The 18238-nt window shown below is 43.1% G+C and overlaps 1 protein-coding gene across 1 annotated transcript in view; it reads right to left on the reverse strand.

Annotated features, from left to right (window-relative positions):
- The window catches only part of LMX1A (LIM homeobox transcription factor 1 alpha), a 71197-nt gene that overhangs the window by 25106 nt on the left and 27853 nt on the right, over positions 1 to 18238 (reverse strand). The window contains exon 4 of the mRNA XM_070941043.1: positions 1 to 233. Coding sequence (XP_070797144.1) covers positions 1 to 233 — 233 coding nt within the window. The remainder of the gene's footprint in view (positions 234 to 18238) is intronic.

Here is an 18238-nt window from a genome sequence, read left to right on the forward strand (position 1 = left end):
CAGAATCTGATGGGGCTGGACTTCCAATGCTGAGCCTTTCACGTTCCTTCTCATAGTCATTCCTGCACAGCAGCTGGCCATCCTTAAGGACAAATTCATCTCCCTTCTGAAGCTGTTTCTCACAGACACAACAGCAGAAGCAGCCTACATGGTATACACTTTTCTGAGCTCGCATAACAAACTCACTGGGTGTAATTGCTTCCAGACAGTTATTGCACTTCACTGCAAAAATCCTGTGACAAAGAAAATCAAAAGTAGATAGGTCAGAATTGTGCCTTGATTATGTTGATTGCTTAGGCAATCAGTTAGGAGCCCGGTCTTGATGACTTCTACTACAATTGTATACTTTACAGAGGTAAGCCCTCCTTAAGAGCTGTGGTGGCACAGTGATTAGAATGCAGTATTGCAAGTTACTTCTGCTGACTGGCAGCTACAAGCAGTTGGGCAGTTCGAGTCTCACCAGCTCAAGATTGACTCAGCCCTCCATCCTTCTGAGGTCGGTAAAATGAGGACCTAGATTGTTGGGGGCAATATGCTGACACTGTAAACTGCTTAGAGAGTGCTGTAAAGCACTAGGAAGCGGTATATAAGTCTAAGTGTTGTTGTGTTAAATTTATCTTTACCGACAAAGAAATAAAGGGAGATTAGTATAGCTCTATTTCAAGCTATTTAGCAGGAAGTGGAAGCAGTATGCTCCATCCCATATTTGGGTAGATCAGGTTGTCCTGATAAAAAATATCTAAGTGCTATTGCTATTGTATTGGTAATGAAATACAGAAATTGTTTTAATTTCCATTTTGTTGTTTGGGAAACTATAGTCATCTCTACTATATACATGCTCTGGCAACCTCTTTTTTCTTCCATACTCTTCTGATTCATGGCATTGCCTTCATCTCATCCCCAAGTCATACCTGGGACAGCCTAAAGTTCTCCTTTACAGTATTAGTCACTTTTTTCCTTTTAAGTAGCTACAAGCCATGGCAATTTTGATGTTCATCACCAACTTTTGATTAGGGTCAGAATCAAATGCTTAAGGAGTTGTGATCCTCAGAACACCTATTGGCCATCCTAGGCTGGGGTAGGCATTCTCCTCTCTTTCAGTCCCAAGGCACTTTTTTCCAGACCATTTTTGCTTTGATCAATGGGAAGGTCTTTCAATGGAAGAGGCCAATTTGAAAGAAACAAGCCAATCTCTGGCACAAGTATTTCACACAATTATCAGCTGATGAACCCATGAATTACCCATGAAGAATACTTGTACCAAAGCAGAGCAAAATTTTACAGATGGATGGCACCAACTACAAATCCTGGTCCACCAAGTGCAGTCTCCTGTTGCGCAAAGGAGGGCTATGGGATGTAGTGCAGAATCCACCAGATTCTGCACTACAGATTCCTAGAATGCTGAGGATGCCAGGAAGATAGCCAAGTTCCAGAGGAAGAATAGAGTGCATTGTGTATTACTGTAGACAGATAGGTATGTCTACAATGGGAGCAGAGTTTTCTTGTTTATCTTTGTTATGTACGGATTTGATCAGTATTAAGCAGCTGATGCTAGATTTGGGAATAGATATATAAGATCCTATAATAGTATACGAAGATAATCAGGCAGCGATAAAAATGGCGACAAATATAGCTGTAAAGACTAGAACAAAACATACAGATCTTCGGTATCTCAATGTAAGAGAATGTATACTGAACAAGATGATAGAACTTGTATATTGTGCATCAGAAGACAATGTGGCTGATCATTTCACAAAAGCACAGGGAAGTTGGAAACATATAGATACATGTGAACAGTATGGTTTAAGATTGTAAATATATTAGTCTACCCAAGGGGAGAATGTTGAATGCTTATCCTACGGTTGGGTAGATAATATATAGAAAACTATGTTCTGTAACTTTAACTGCTACAAGATGACTAATTGGCTGTGCTAAGCAGACATAAAAGAAGGCAGGAAGTTCATTCACTTCTGCTCCTGCTATTAGAAGGTTGAACTGCTGAAAGGAACTGTGTCTGTGTTACTGAACTTTTTTTTTTTTACTTTTTTTAAGCATTTTTTTACTACCTGTTCGGGCAATAGGTAGTAAAAAATGCTTTAGAAAAGTTTTTTAAAAGGTTCTGACAATCAGCTGTGACAATTAGCTGTGCCATGAGATCCTCGGAACTTTTTTTTAACTTTTTAAAGCATTTTTTACTATTCCAGGAGGCTTCCCTGAGGCCTGCTAGGCCAAAAACGGGGGTGGGGGGGTGCTGGGAAAGGAAGGAAAGAAGGAAGGAAGGAAGGAAGGAAGGAAGGAAGGAAGGAAGGAAGGAAGGAAGGAAGGAAGGGGGATGGGAGAAAGAAAGGGAGGGAGGGAGAGAGGGAAAAAGGAGAGGAAGGCAGGACCACAAACCTGGCACTAGATGCAACTTCAGAGGATACCTTGAAAGAGCACAGCAATCCAGTGCTGGAAGGGACCCAGAGGTCATCTAGTCCAACACCCTGCTCCAGCAGGACATTGTTAAAGTGAGTTTCTGTCTTTTGATCCCTCAGTCACATGACTACATAGCCATTCCCACTAAGCCCACAGAACCGGTAGGGAAAAAAATTAGATTTCACCACTGCCCTGCCCCCTGGGAGTCTGACCACCAATCAGAGTGTGTTTCTTACACAGGAATAGGAAACTCTAGGGTGGGGCCCAGAGAGGGTATAAAACCAAGGCACTCTCAGCATCTCTGCCCTTTCTGCTCAGGAACTCAAGCCATGTGATTCTGCTCCGGAACTCAAACCATGTGATCCTGTTCATCATTAAACCATCTTTCCAAACAGTCTCCATGTTTCCAGTGTCTTTTTCCCTACTTGGAACTGAACCCAGAAGGATATTTCTTCCAACAGTTCCAGCAATAAGAACACAGTAGCTGCATTATCACCATACATTGTTTCTTACTTTCATTGCAGTTTGAGTTTCAGAATAAGAAAACATCAGGGACAGGAACATTGTAACCCTGGAGATGAGATCAGCCGTCACCCTCTTGGCCTTCCAAAAGTGTCTCAAGACCTGGCTCTGCCAAGTAGCCTGGGGCCCTGATGGGGGATGTGCCACATTGGAGGTGGTTATTGAACTAGGAAGACGAGCCCATCTCCACCCCATTGTATTCTGGTTCTAAGCTTATCTAATTTTTGTTAATTTTAATGTTTAATGTTTTGTTTTGCATTTGCATTTTATCATATTGTCAGTCATCCAGAGTCGTGTAACAGTGAGATGGGCGGCATAAAAATTTTAAAAATAAATAAAACAAAATATCAGACCAGCGACAGGTTAACAGGATAAAATGAGGCTGCTATAATCTAAATACAGCCTTGGACATGATTTGAGAAGATTCCACATGTTTTTATACATATGTTTTCTTTAAAACAAAGAAATAATTCTTAGGTTTCATAAAAGGGCAGCTGAAGGGCACCAAACTCCCTCTCCACCCAGAAGATAAAGGAAATTCATGATCACTGGCCATTACGGAATGTCAGAGAATTCTATGGCCGTCATTACTTCAGTTTTTGGTGGAAGTGGACAGGAATATATCGTACTGAGAAAAGAAGTGAAAGACTTTACACTCCTGGATCCATATTCTCTCAATTCACCCCCTTCCCTCACAGGAGAAATCTCTAGCCTGGAACTGATAGATATGCTTTATTTCTTTTGAAAAAATGTAAAAGGGGTCATAGGAGGGGAGAAAGGAGTTGCATTTCAAACACCACAAACATTATTTTTCATCTTCTTCCTCCACCTGATTACTCAGTTCCAGGCTCTTCACATACCATACCTCACTGAAGCAAAACTTCAGTTTGCCATTATTGATTACCTGCAAAAGGCAATAGTATATCAAATAATAGAATGGCCTGCAACAGAAGAATACAATGTCACATTTTAAATTCTTCCTTTTATTAAAATATTTGCTTTCTATTTATAAGGAGGTAATTGTGATTTTTGTTTAACAAAACAGTATTAAAAATGAGCTGTCCTACAAATAGGCTGGCATCATTCAGTCCATTTTATCTCCCTTCCTCCTCATGCAGATATGCTTTAGTGTTGTATCGATCTATAGCAGAGGTGGGTTTCAGCAGGTTCTGACCAGTTCTAGAGAATTGGTAGCGGAAATTTTGAGTAGTTCGGAGAACTGACTGGCCCCGCCTCCATCTATTCTCTACCTCCCCCCCGATTCCCAGCTGATCAGGAGGAAATGGGGATTTTGCAGTAACCTTCCCCTGGAGTGGGGTGGGAATGGATATTTTACAATATCCTTCCCCTGCCACGTCCACCAAGCCACGCCCACAGAACCAGTAGTGAAAAAAATTTGAATCCCACTACTGATCTATAGGCATGCAAGTTCTTTATTTTTAATTAATGTGGTTTATTACCATTGATAGAACTGACCTCCTCCATGGATTTATCTAACCCTTTTTGAAAATCATCTGGAGGCAATACTCTGTGCAATGATTGATCACACGACGAAGCATTTTCTTTCATTCATGCATAATTGAAATTCATGATAAAGTGAGGAATATTCTTTTCTACATCACGTATTATATTAAATTATGAACCTTATTCTTCCTTATAAATACACGGCCCAATGAGAAATGATATTAATATTGCGCAGCTGAACAATTTTAGATAGTTTCAACTGGACTAAAAGCATTCCCATTGAATTAGAAACCTATTCAATCCTTTGTCACAACACACAGTATTTAATAGTGGAATGCATCTTTTCATTCTCCATTAGTTTTGGAAAAGAAAATGGATATACAGTGGTACCTCGGTACTCATCATTAATTGGTTCTGGGAGGCATGATGAGTACCAAAAATTATGAGTACCAAACAATTTTTTCCCATAAGGAATAATGTAGTGAGTCACAAGGCAGCCAACACTGATAAGTTCTAGCTTATGCAAACAAACAATGAGTACCAGGAAAAAACGTTCATGTCAAAATGTGTTAAGTACTAGAATCAATGAGTTTCAAAGCAGTTGAGTACCAAGGTACCACTGTGGAAGAGGAATTACACTAGAATTCAGTTTCTAGTCTCTTACTCTTCAGAAATATAGAATATACAGTGACCACTGGAATGGAGGCATAGGATCACATTCTATATTTGTCCTAACAAACATTCACTAAGTCTGTACAGTCCCTATGATTAAATTAACTTTACTAGTATAAGCTTGGTCCTAAAATTCAAAAACTCAAAATAAGTTTTTTGAAAATTCCTGGTTAGATGTATATTATCTGATATATACAACTTGTTTGTATAATTATATGAATAGGTCAGAGAAGCTACACAGTATCTTTCAAAAATTCAAATTAAAGTTCATAGCCTAGTTACCACAAGGGGGCAGTAGAAGGTAAAACAGAGAAGGATTTACTATGTGTGTCCTTTCTTGGCTATGACTTGCCTGCTCTTTGTCTAAAAGATGGCCAATCTCAGATCACTTCTTTCTGCACTTCTTCCTAGGCATTCATGTGTTCTTGGATGCTATCTAAAGGTCCTTCCTGTAAATAAGTCTTCCTATCATAACTATAAAACCGTCTCACCAATTAGGTCAGGGTCCTACTCTCAGGAATGCTTGGCTGCACACCCACAATGCTTCAACTTCCAATGGTATCTGCCACCAGCAGATGTTCATCACTTATAGTGCAAACATATGAGGACACTGTTTTTCTTAAAGTGGCCCTAGACTCAGGATGGACAAAGAAGCTGTAAAATTTAGTATGGTGAGATTTAGTCACGTGGAGATTCTCAATCATCCAGGTCATGGTTGTCCAAAAGGTGCTTTTTCAAGAGGCAATTGGACTTTGTTTTTTCTTTGAAAATGTTTCACTTCTCATCCAAGAAGCTTCTTCAGCTCTAACAGGCTAGTGGGGAATAGGTGTGGAAGTAGGAATGGATTTCCAGATGAAAAAGTAGTCTGCAATTTTTCAACTGTCAGAGCTGAAGAAGCTTCATGGATGAGAAGCAAAACATCTTCAAAGAAAAAACAAGAAAGTCCAGTAACCTCTTGAAAAAGCACCTTTGGGTCACTTGTATAGGGGTTTGTTTTTTTTCTAAAATAAAAAACAATTCCTATCAGGTTCATTAGATGGTGTTTATTTACTTCAATTCTTCAGTAGAAAATTCTGAGTTTTACAATTAAAAGTTCAGTCTTTTAAATCTTTATGTTTTCTTTCTATAAATAAAATATCTTCATTGTCATCCATCATTTGAAAAAAAGACCTTGTTTTTGGTGTTGTATGCAAAGTCCTTTCCTCTCTCTGCTTCTTATCAGACACCCCACCTCCCATCCCTACACAGTGGTAGACAAGAGTTAGTTTTACTGCCTGGCAACCAAGTTGGGGCTAAGCCTACTAAACTATGAGTGGTTTTTTTGGCTGGAGTACTGGAGGGCCTGCAGCCCTACCGAGAGAGAAAAATTAAACACCCCATGCCATGGCTCCAGAAAGGGGAAGAATTAGGTTTCATACCGAGCAGGCTGGACCATGGCATTCTTTAGCTAATGCTTAACAAACCCCTTGACAAAAGAAACCAACTTAGCTGCATGTTTGTGAAATGTATTCACAGCAGAATTAGGCTTGTCAGAGAATGCTGTGATCTCCTGCAGTGGCTGAGGAATCCATGCTCACTTCTGTCAACTGAACACTTTTAAGTTTTAACTACCTGGACAATCAAATGCCTCGTTATGTATCAAGTGTATAATGATCATGAAATTATATCTGATGCTCCAATAGAAATGAAATTCTGCACAGAGTGAGGCATTTCGTTACTTCTGATTTGAAATAAGGTGTACAGAGAAATGCAAGAAAGCAACTGACCCTAGGACAAATTATGGAGACATGCTCCACTAGATCCTGTACAAGCCACACTTAAATTCAAGGGCAAGCAATAGATTTTAAGAGATGTGACAGACAAGCCATATTGTTTGTGTTAGAGAGGGGGGATATCAGTTTTTCATTAACATAAATGGTTAAGAATATAGTGATGTTTTTCAAAGCAATGCAAAGATCTAAAAATCCCACCAGGATGATAGTAGGAACAAAAGATTCAAGACTCTACACAAACTTCACTTTCATTTAAAATTATTTACTATTATTTTTCTCAATGTTTTAGCAGCAGTCTAAATGCTAAATGTATTGGAAACTTATCTTCAATAAATTGAAATTCAAGCACCATACTTGTACCATTCATTTCAACGAAACTCCTCAAAGTGTATTTTTAAACTCCATCATGGCCTTCTTGAATGGATCCTCTTCCAAGAAAAGGAAGAAGACCAGAGACTTGACATGGCACCAATAGGCCAGAATCTGGCAACCAGGCCCTAGAATCAGCATCCCAGCATAAGCCTTCAGCCTGAGAACAATAAAGAACAGTCTACACAGCAGTTAGCCAAGCCAGTGCTCTGAGTCTTGCTTCTTTACCTGGAAATCCTAGCTTTTGCCTCAATCTGAATCTGGACCTTGATCGCCAAGACAGAATTTTATCTTTATTTATGGTAGCAACGATACCATGAATGTTTCTAATAATACTAACTTTGGACAATTTGACTACTGGAGGCAAAGAGAGAGAGAAAAATTAGCAAACTAAAACCTCTGACTGAAGGCATGATCTGGCTTTAAATGTTAAACTCAGTTTTCTCCTAACACTGCTTTCCAAAAGCAGGAAACAAAATTGCAACTTAATTTTACAGAAGAAAATCTCCAATAAAACAAAGCTAAAAAAAAATATCGCCAATCAGGTTTAATATCAGAAAAAAAGAGGTATGATAATAAATATCAAAATCAGTAACATCCAACCAAAATTCAGCATAATATAAATAAATGAACTTTACCTGAGTGGTGAGGGGTTGGACTAATGTAAAACAAGACAACTATTCATATATCATAAATAAATCCTCATTTTAAAATACTCACCAAGTTTTTAAATGCTTTTCTTTATAGGTTTTGCTTATTGTTACATTTATGACAAGAGAGTACTTATCAAACAAGTTCTCATTTACTAGTATGGAAGATATTTTATTGACAATCTGGATGGGCAATACCCAGGAATTATTCACAGATATAAAAATAAAGATGCCATAAGACTTCTTGCTTTTTTGCTGCAACAGATTAAATACTATTGCTACTTATGTGGTGGGTGGGTGGATGGATGGATGGATGGATGGATGACAATATTAGTCTATTAGCACAATAATAAGAAGCTTGTGACACTGAAAAGCCTAACAATTATGGGATAAATCAGTTTTCTTAAAACATGGGTACATCTGCAACTTTATTTTCTTGATCTCAATATTTGTTCAAAGAGCACTGCATCTTCCCAATTTCCTTGTTTTTACTTATGAATTTGTTTTCTGTTGGTGCTCGTTTCCTTGTCTCTAGTATTTGGCTCTGTAATTAGCCAGGATTTTGCAATTCCCACTCTGATTTAGGCATTACTGTTTAGTACAAGGGATACTTCTTTAGAGATGGCATTTAGTACCGAATTGGGGAAAAAAATCTAAATTTGATTTGCAAACCAGCTGTTTAGACTATTTGAGAGACCCAGAGTGGCTGGAAAAACTGGATTGTCAAATGGAATTATCTAATTTTTCATCTTTTCATTTATCAACTCATCCCCTTGTGGCAGGTGGGAAATTATTTTTGTTGATCCTTCAGTTTTTAAAAAGTACGTATAACTGAGGCGTGCAATCCACTGGTTTTCAGAAATTATAAAATGAAAAACATCTGTTAAGGCAGATGAAAATCTTCTGAACTCCAACTGGATAGTGGATCTGAGTCTCAAAAGCATTTTTGCTTCTCTACAGCCATGTGTTCTAAACATGTATACAAAACACAGCTCAGCAGAAGAGCAATCATCAGTGAAATATGCTGCAGAATGAACTGATATGTCCTGCCCAAAATAAATGTGCTGCAAATCTTTGAATACTGATTTACCAAACGCAAAGACCAAATGAATGTAATTCCAAATAAGCATGCTTATGTGGTTCTTGGTGAAATATATTATTTTAATACAGACAGCTATTTCTTTATGATACTTGAGAGTTTTTTTGTATAAACCTTTACTCAGAGAAAACAAGATAACAAGCAGAATTTTATGAAACTTATAAATGTGCTCTATTTGAACAATGTTGTTAAAGATCCTAGCACTTTATGTTGTCTACTCTAGAATGTACAAGTAAAAAGAAAGCAGAATGGTATGAATGAAAATTTTATAACTACCTATATTTTCAATAGATATCAATACACCATTTGCTTTCTATTAGGGGTAAAGTAGAACATTCACAGCATTTTTGAATAAAGTTCACAACAGGCCCTTATATGGAATGTTGGAGGTTACACACCCAATAAGCAGACAAAGATCAGAGAAAAAAGTGGATGGAGGCTGGAAGAAAGCTAAATTTGTTTTAATGTAAGATAATTTGCAGGTAATTGCATTTAATATTAAAATTAATCTCTGTGTATTAAAATTTTCCCTGTGTATTAAATATTTTTTTAAAAAAATATTAGTGTTTTGGGTTGGGTTACATGCAGTGGTGGAATTCAAATAACTTAACAACCGGTTCTCTGCCCTAATGACCAACTGGGTAGGTGTGGCTGGGTAGTCATGTGACTGGGTGGGTGTGGCCAACTCAACGTTACTTATGTTGAGGGCTGCCTCTCCTCACCTGGCCTCTCCTCACCATGCCTGGCCCTGCCTCACCCCTCCCCTCCCAGCCACTCCTTGTCATGCCTGGCCTTGCCTCTCCTCAACCTACAACCACAATTGAGCACAAAATTTATGTTGCTAAGTGAGAAATTTATTAAGTGAATTTTGCCCCATTTCATGACTTTTCTTGCCACATTTGTTAAGTGAATCACTACAGTTGTTAAATTAGTAACACGGCTGTTAAGTGAATGTGGCCTCCCCATTGACTTTGCTTGTCGGAAGGTTGCAAAAGGGGATCACATGGCCCTGGGAGACTACAACTGTCATAAATGTGAGATAGTTGTCAACCATCTGAATTTTTATCATGTGACCATTGGGATGCTGCAACAGTCAGAAGTGTGAAAAATGGTCATAAGTCACTTTTTTCAGTGCCATTGTAACTTTGAAAGTTCACCAAATGAACTGTTGTAAGTCAAGGATTACCTGTACAAAAATACAAATAGCTTCTTTGCTTGCAAAAAGCTGCCCTAAATACCAATCATTAGATTAGAAATGGGGGAATACACACTGAAGTCACAGCCATCATGGAAACCTAAACCATTCTGTCCGAATACTTTCCTTTTCATCAGCAATACCTGCAATCTGGAGTTACAAATCAGGCAGGGTACCAGAGCACCTTGAGGAATTAAAATTAAAATTAAAATACAGTGATAACTATCAGCAGCCAACTCTTGCTCATAAAATGAAACCCTTTAGCAGAGAGGTTATTAAGCTCTCTAGAAAGTGGGTGGGCATACTTGGGCTATAAAATGCTGAGCTAAAGAGACAAATTAACAAAGTATATAGGGGACCCAGGTTCAAATCTCTGCCCTCCCAAGCTTGTCAGGATCACAATAAAATTAGTACATGCCACAGATATCTAAATAAACTTCAAGCCTGGTGCCATGTTACTACGCCTTATTATCATGAGCGAAAACTAAAACAAATTGGAGGGACGATCCACACCCCTACCCCTATTTTTTTTTTAAATCTTACTGTCAGTGAGCAATCATGTGCCTTGGCCACTCCAAAGCTATGCAAGAGACTCCTATCCCAAAGGTGCTTTTTCAAGAGGCAACTGGACTTCTGGAAACCAAGAAAGTCCAGTTGCCTCTTGAAAAAACCATCTTTGGGACAACCATGATCTGGATGACTGGAGAATCCCCATAGACAAGAGACTCCTGTACTCAGTGAACTGACAAAGCATCCTTTTCCACCCAGGAGAAGCAATCTTCAGATCCATTTGCACCACTTAAAGATACCAGCTTGTCTCACTCACCTCACAAGATATCCAAAGGAAATCATCCAGATTTAAGGAAAGATTGTGTTGGAGGGAAGAGGGAAAGACACAGCTTGAAAAATATATTTTTTTCCTAGGCAGCATTGCTTAACTCGATCAGGCAGGTAGTGGTGGTCCGAAAAGATTACCTCATCGCTTTTCCATCAGTGGGGGAGACCTCCCAAAGCCCCCCCTTTTTTGTAACAAGCAAACAAAGAAGCCAAAGACTAGCTAGATCACTCCATTTAGAGAAGATTATGGATCCAGGGAAGAAAGAGGTCCGCAATCGCCTCCTCCCACACTTAATTGGGGACGGAGGAGGAAAGGAGTGTCTGGGAGGGGATTCAGCCATGTTGCAAATACATCCCAAAAGTACAGTGCCAGGAACCACTAAAGCAGTGTAAAAAGCTTAAAACCACCCTTCCCCTTTAAAAAAGTCAAGACCTGGAATAAAAGTACCAGCAAAGGGGAAAAAAACCTCCAGAGAAGCCTCTCAGGCTATAGAAAATCTGGACATACTGCCAAGAACCATTAACAGCTGTTACAATGTAAGAAGGTTTTACCGAAGAGGCAATTTCTGAAAATACTTAAGTGGGGGAATAAAGATAAGCAGGATTAGGCTAGAAACAACACACAGAGGCACACTAGAATATCTCCTTCCTGTCTTCCTGACAGGATTAACCCCTTAAAGTGGAAAAAAACAAAAGGCTGTTGGAAGGAGATTTCTTCCAACAGCTGTTTTACCAAACTGCTCAGAAAGTTAACAACCGGATCTCTTGAACAGGTGCAAACCAGCTGAATCCCACTGGTTACATGTGCATTAGAGTAGATCCTCTTTTGCTGCAAAAAATAAGATGAGAAGTCCTGTGACTGAGGATCGATAAAAATCAACCAACTTTAAACAGTTACCTTGGGGGGGGGGAATTAGCTATATTTTTTTCAAGAACCTAAATATAAGGCAGATAGCTGTCAGATAAAAAAGGCAAAAAGTCTGCCAGGCGAGATTATTATACAGATCCTGGGGAAGTGGCATTTCTCCCAACATGGGACAACCTGGAAAGGCTAAATACTGAAGGGCATCCAAGGGGATCCTTTTAGATGAAGCCAAATTTTCTGGCTCTAAGCCACAATAAAGATAAAGAAAGGTAGAGTCAAATGCATATAATTTGCTGCCCATCCTTCTGTCTTGTGAAGATCCTTAGGGTATTTAGAAACATTTAATATGTTTTAAAAATCCTGAAAAGAATCAGTTATCTTGCAAGAAATTTAGTTCTCTTCTGAGACAAAAGATTCATAACCTCCATCATTTTTGTTATCCAGTTAGATATAACAGGTATAGATAATGATGCCTCATATTTTTCTTGAAAACAAAGGCTGTAAGCACTATTGCTTAGTTCAGCTCTTAGAAAGGATTTTAGGTTGTGTACAAAGTTAGCACCTACCCACCCTCCTAGAAGAATGAAATATTTTGAGGAATATTAAAAAAGGTAGGATAAAATATTTCCCCTAAAAGAGAAATAAAAAAATCTTAAGGGAGACAGAAACTCAGAGCCCCACCTCCCTGCCCACATGCAGATACTGAGCTGTGGCAGCTTTTAGAAATGCAGATTTGGTAATCCATTACTCCCTGCAGCAAATTCTGAACAAATGCAGATTAGCCCTCACCGAAGAGTCAAAACAGGGCAAAGCCATTAATTATTGCATCACCTTCAGAAACTTCAACCTAACTTAGCTCATATAGAGCCAGCTATGACCTCTACATAACCGCTACAACAGCCAGTAGAATAAATGTCCTTGCACAGGAACAGGAAGCTCAAGTGCAAAGCCCAAGAAAAGGTAAAAAAATCCCTCACTGTCAACTCCATGAGGTCAGCTGCCCAGAATCACAAACCCATGTGGTTCTGCTTCATCATTAAACCATCTTTCCAATCAGCCTCCAGCCTCCATTTTGTCTCCAGTGTCTTTCTCCAGGCTTGGAACTGAACCAGATGGATATTTCTTCCAGCAGTTGTGATTTCTGCAGCAAAGAAATTACTCTCATCCCTACTCTATAACTTCTGCTGAAGAGAACCTTACAGAAGGGGAAAAGGCCCTAGGAGGGTGATGGCTAACCTTTTTGCCATCATGTGCCAAAAGCGTGGGGAGCTTTGGGTTGTGTCTCGTGTGCACGTGTGTCCACACCCATAATTCTATGCACCCCGCCACCTCGTGCATGCGCATGACCCCACTTCCCCCGCTTTTGGCATGTGATGGCACGGTGGGCCCGTTTTCACCCTCCCCAGGCTCCAGAGTCTTTCTAGGAGCCTGGGGAGGTCAAAAACGGCCTTCCCCATCCCCCCGAGGCCCTCCAGAGGCCAGAAACAGCCCGTTTGCTGACTTCTGGTGGGACCGGAAGACCATTTTCGCCCTCCCCAGGCTCCTAGAAAGGCTTTGGAGCCTGGGGAGAGAGCGAAAAATGGGCCTTCCCCACCCCGCCCCCGAGGTCCTCCAGAGGCTGGAAACAGCCTGTTTCCCTACTTCCGGTGGGCCCAGAAGGTTGGAAAATAAACTGAGCTCACATGCCCACCGACATGGCTCCATGTGCCACCTGTGACACGCGTGCCATAGGTTCACCATCATGGCCCTAGGGCACCCATTTACTTATTTAGGCCTACCCCCAAAATTTCCTCAAAATGGAAATGACCAGGAATATACTTTGTAACCCTTGGAATCTACTGTATTTTTTGGACTATAAGATGCTCCAAAGTATAAGACACACCTAGGGGTCTTATACTATACCTAGGGGAGGAAAACAAGGGAAAAAATCTGCCTCTGCCTCCTGGCAATTTACCTCCTTGCAGCAAACAGCAAACAGCGTGGTCAGGTTCAGCACAGCCTGATTTAGCACAAGCAGCTGATTGGCATTTGGATCAGCCTCCTGGAATACCACCTATCAGGGATCGCCACCGCCCATTGTCACCCTGTTCTGTCCCCAACCACATGCACACACACCAACAGACGTTCAAGAGTTAAAGACCAAACCAGCCGGCAAAATCCTTTTCCTTATGATAACGGAACTTGGCAACAACCTAGTGGCTGCCTGCCAAGAGTTTATTATTTACGAAGAGGAGAGATAACTTCTCCCCACTTCTGATACATCAAAAGAAACAGCTCAATATTTATGGAGTTAATCAAGTCCAGAGATAATCCTGCTGTTGAGCGTCAAGAAGCACTCGACATCATGTCCATGCACCGGCAGAACATGGATACCCGGCTGGAAGGGGGGGGTTGAGCCACATGGGTGATGGTGGTGGAATAGGCTTCCGAGTAGGCGTTTATGTGCACGGGTGCCTTATGGGGTCGCGTGGGGTTAGCTTACTACTCTGAGAACACTCTAGAAAAGTGACGGCATCCCAGTACGTCCGAAGGAAATGAGGAAGTACGAGACCTTCCAGCTGAATGTAATCTGAAAGGAACTATATAAGGACTCGCTTGCAAGGGCGTGACAGCTGCGTCTTTGTTTTGCTAGCTTTGCATTCCGGTTTCTGTAAGCGCTGATTGCCACGAATAAATGAAGATACACCAGCTTGGCTTTAAGCGTGTTCTTTGAGCGTGGACACGGTCCTAGGGGAGCCGAGAGGAAGACGCAGCTCTCCCTTTTCACAAGCCGTTTTGGAGCCGCCCCCCCGTGAAGGAAGGAACGGGATGGCAGAGGGCGTAGCGGCCGACGTGCTGCCGGAGGATACAGCGGAGACCGTGGGCGAAGCGGAGGAGGAGGTTGATGCCGGGATGGATGGGGCGGCCAGCCCGCCGGTGGTGCGGCCGAAACAGCATGAGCCCGGGGTCGCCGGCGCCCCTAGTGAACGAAAGGAACGCGAATGCAACGCCCGGGAGACGCCCGGCCCAGAGACAGGTGGGATGCGTCTTCAAACCCCGCCCTATGCCGGTTCCCAGTTTCAGGATTGGAGGGAACGGCGATGGCTGGAAGACGAGGAAGGGGACTGGAGCCACTCCACTGGCCTGGGGCCTTCCACCCTAGAGATCCTACGCGACCGTTTTGGCGAGGCGAGCTTTCGCGACGCGCCCTCCTGGCAGCCATGGGCGCCCAGCATGGAGGGACCCACCTCCTGGTCGGGAGGCGGTACGGCGGGTGGGAGTTCTGACAGCAAATTCCGCCTTGCCAGCCCGAAGCTGAAGTTGGAGGGGCGTGAACAACGCTGGGTGAGTGGAGAGCGGAGACAGGCTGTACATTCATACGGTGGGGGCGAGGGCAGCCACGCAACTCCCGGTGCCGCTACACAGCCCGGGAGAGAGAGGAGAGTAGATCCCGTGAGAGACGCCCCTCGACAGCTACCCGGCACAGGAGATAGGCCACCACAACAGCGTTACAGAGACCCGCTACCGGCATGGGGCCACGGTCCCTGGGCACCCCCCCTCCAGCAACATCCCTGGGGATTACCGCCTGTGCAGGCTGCATTTGATGGAACTGCAGGAAAGGTGGCACTGTTCCTGAGTCAGGTAATAAGCCATATGGACCTTTATGGCAGATTATATCCTTCGCAGTGGTCCATGGTCGTGGCGGTCACAGCAGTGCTCACGGGGGAGGCAGCTGAATGGGTCGCCGATTTACATAGTGAACACGCCCGCGAGTTAACAGATCTGGGCCTGTTCCTTGAGGCATTACGCAATAGGTTCGAGGATGAAACTCGGACCCAGGTCATCGAAGGTGAATTGGTCAACCTACGGCAGCGTGGTCGCCCTGCCAAGGATTATGTCAAGGAGTTCCGTAATCTGGCAGGAAAACTCCATTCGTGGCCAGAGCGATTACTTATCCACCAATTCCAGGCAGGGCTAGATAGAGAAATAAAACAGGCCTGTGTATACCGGGGTCTAGGCCCACGATTGTCCGAATGGTACAAGGCAGCGGTGAGCCTAGACGTTGGTTTACGAGAATTCAGGCCTCGGAACACACCACCGTTCCAGTCCCGTCGTGGTCCAGGTGGCAGATCCAGTGACCGCGGGGCGTTTAGAGGAACCCCGGCATTCGGGCCGACCGCTACCGAGGCGAACAGACGCCCGTTCCGGTGCTTTCGATGCAACCAAGAGGGTCATAGAGCTGCGGACTGCCCCGTCGCAGCCCCGCGACTGTCAACTTCCCGGCCATCCGTTCCGACTACCACGCCACGTGACCGACCCCTACGAACACCAGAACGCTCTAGGGCGGCCACGCAGACGCCCTCGTTAGAACCGACAACCCGGTCCAGTAATACCATGCCAGGGACGGCTCGTGTCCCCGACGCATCCGAAGAAAGCGACAACGGAGATGAGTTGCAGGATCCTATGGTAAGTGACCCTGTACACCCCTTCCTGATACCAGTGACCCTTAGACATCCTGTCACTAAGAAGGAGTGTGAACAAAAAGCCTTAATTGATACAGGCTGTACTCGATGCCTTATGCGGCAGTCGGTAGCTGAGGGCTTGGGCCTTCGGATCCTGACTCTTCGTACCCCCATTAAATTCGAGCAGATGGATGGGTCCATCCTGGGAGGCACACCTACTGCCAGTGTTACAGAACCCGTATTCCTGCAAATAGGAGCCCATCAGGAAATGATCCGGTTCATTGTAGTAACCCAGTAACCCAGATGATCGAACCCATCATTCTTGGGCTCGCGTGGTTGGACAGGTGGGAACCTCCCACATATGGTGGGAGGGGGGTTATCGTAGGCTCAGACTGCCATGTACAAAAGAGAGGGTGGCTCTCCAGCAATAAACAACAAGACAAGGTACATACCCCCAAGCATATAATGACCTCGCCCGAGTATTTAGCGAGGAAGAATGTGACATCCTGCCCCCCATCGGGATACGGATTGTGGTATCGAAATACTTCCCGGAGCCCGGTTGCCAAAACCCCGTATGTACTCGATGACACCACAGGAACTGAAGGAATTGCGAACGTATATAGATAAAAACCTGGCCCGGGGATTTATTCGTCCCAGTCGTTCGCATTTAGCGGCACCCGTCCTCTTTCGAGGTAAGAAGGATGGCGGCTTACATTTATGTGTTGACTACCGGGGATTGAATGCTGTCTGCGTAGAACCGTTGTACCCCCTGCCGCTGATAACTGATTTGTTGGCTACCCTGGCGTCAGGGAAAATCTTCACGAAATTGGACCTCCGCGAAGCCTATTATCGGGTACGGATACGTCAGGGAGACGAGTGGAAAACCACATTTAACACTCCCCTCGGCAGCTACCAGTTCCTGGTGATGCCTTTCGGTCTACAAGGGGCACCAGCGGTGTTTATGCAGCTTATAAACGGTATTTTACATGAACACCTATATCGGGGCATCTTAGTCTATCTGGACGACATTTTGATCTACTCTGATACAATGGAAGAACACATCCAGCTGGTTAGACAGGTCCTGACCAAGTTGCTGGACGCACATCTTTTTGTAAAACTCTCAAAATGTGAGTTCCACCGGGAGGAGATCGATTATCTAGGTTTTCGAATTAGTCGTACTGGTATCCAGATGGACCCGAAGAAAGTAGCTGCGGTCTTAGAGTGGAAAGCTCCGCAAACTCGTAAACAACTGCAAAGTTTTTTAGGTTTTGCAAACTTTTATCGACATTTCATTCCGTCCTTTGCAACAACAGCATTACCATTAACGGAGCTATTGCGAACAAAAGGTGTGGTGGCCCCTGGGAAAAAGCCTAGGCCGGGATACAAACTACAATGGTCATCTGAATGCCAACAAGCCTTTGAAAATCTTAAACGGGCTTTTGCCACTGAACCCGTATTAATACACCCTAACACGTCACAACCGTTCGTAATACAAGCGGATGCTAGTGACGTGGCAGTAGGAGCTATTCTAATGCAGAAAGATGCGAACGGTATGTTAAGGCCTTGTGCATACACCTCCCGAAAATTTACAACCGCAGAAAGGAACTGGGCAGTGTGGGAGAAAGAGGCCTATGCCGTAAAATGGGCGTTACAGACATGGCGGCACCTACTGGAGGGTAATCCCATACCGTTCGAGGTCTGGACGGATCACAAGAATCTACAGGCCCTCCAAACACCTCGGAAACTGTCCCCAAAACAGGTGAGATGGGCACAATATTTTCAGCGGTTCCGTTTTGCCCTCGTGTATAAGCCAGCTAGAGGAATGTTTTTAGCAGATGCGTTGTCACGGATGCCGCAATATCACAGTAAACGAGATGAGGGTTTACAAGCAGTAATCTCACCCCTAAAAGCGTATGTATTGACAGCCCCGCAGACC

The sequence above is a fragment of the Pituophis catenifer genome, unplaced genomic scaffold (assembly GCF_029215685.1).
Source record: "Pituophis catenifer annectens isolate HBS135680 unplaced genomic scaffold, rPitCat1.0.hap2 SCAF_3, whole genome shotgun sequence".
Taxonomy (NCBI): Eukaryota; Metazoa; Chordata; class Lepidosauria; order Squamata; family Colubridae; genus Pituophis; species Pituophis catenifer.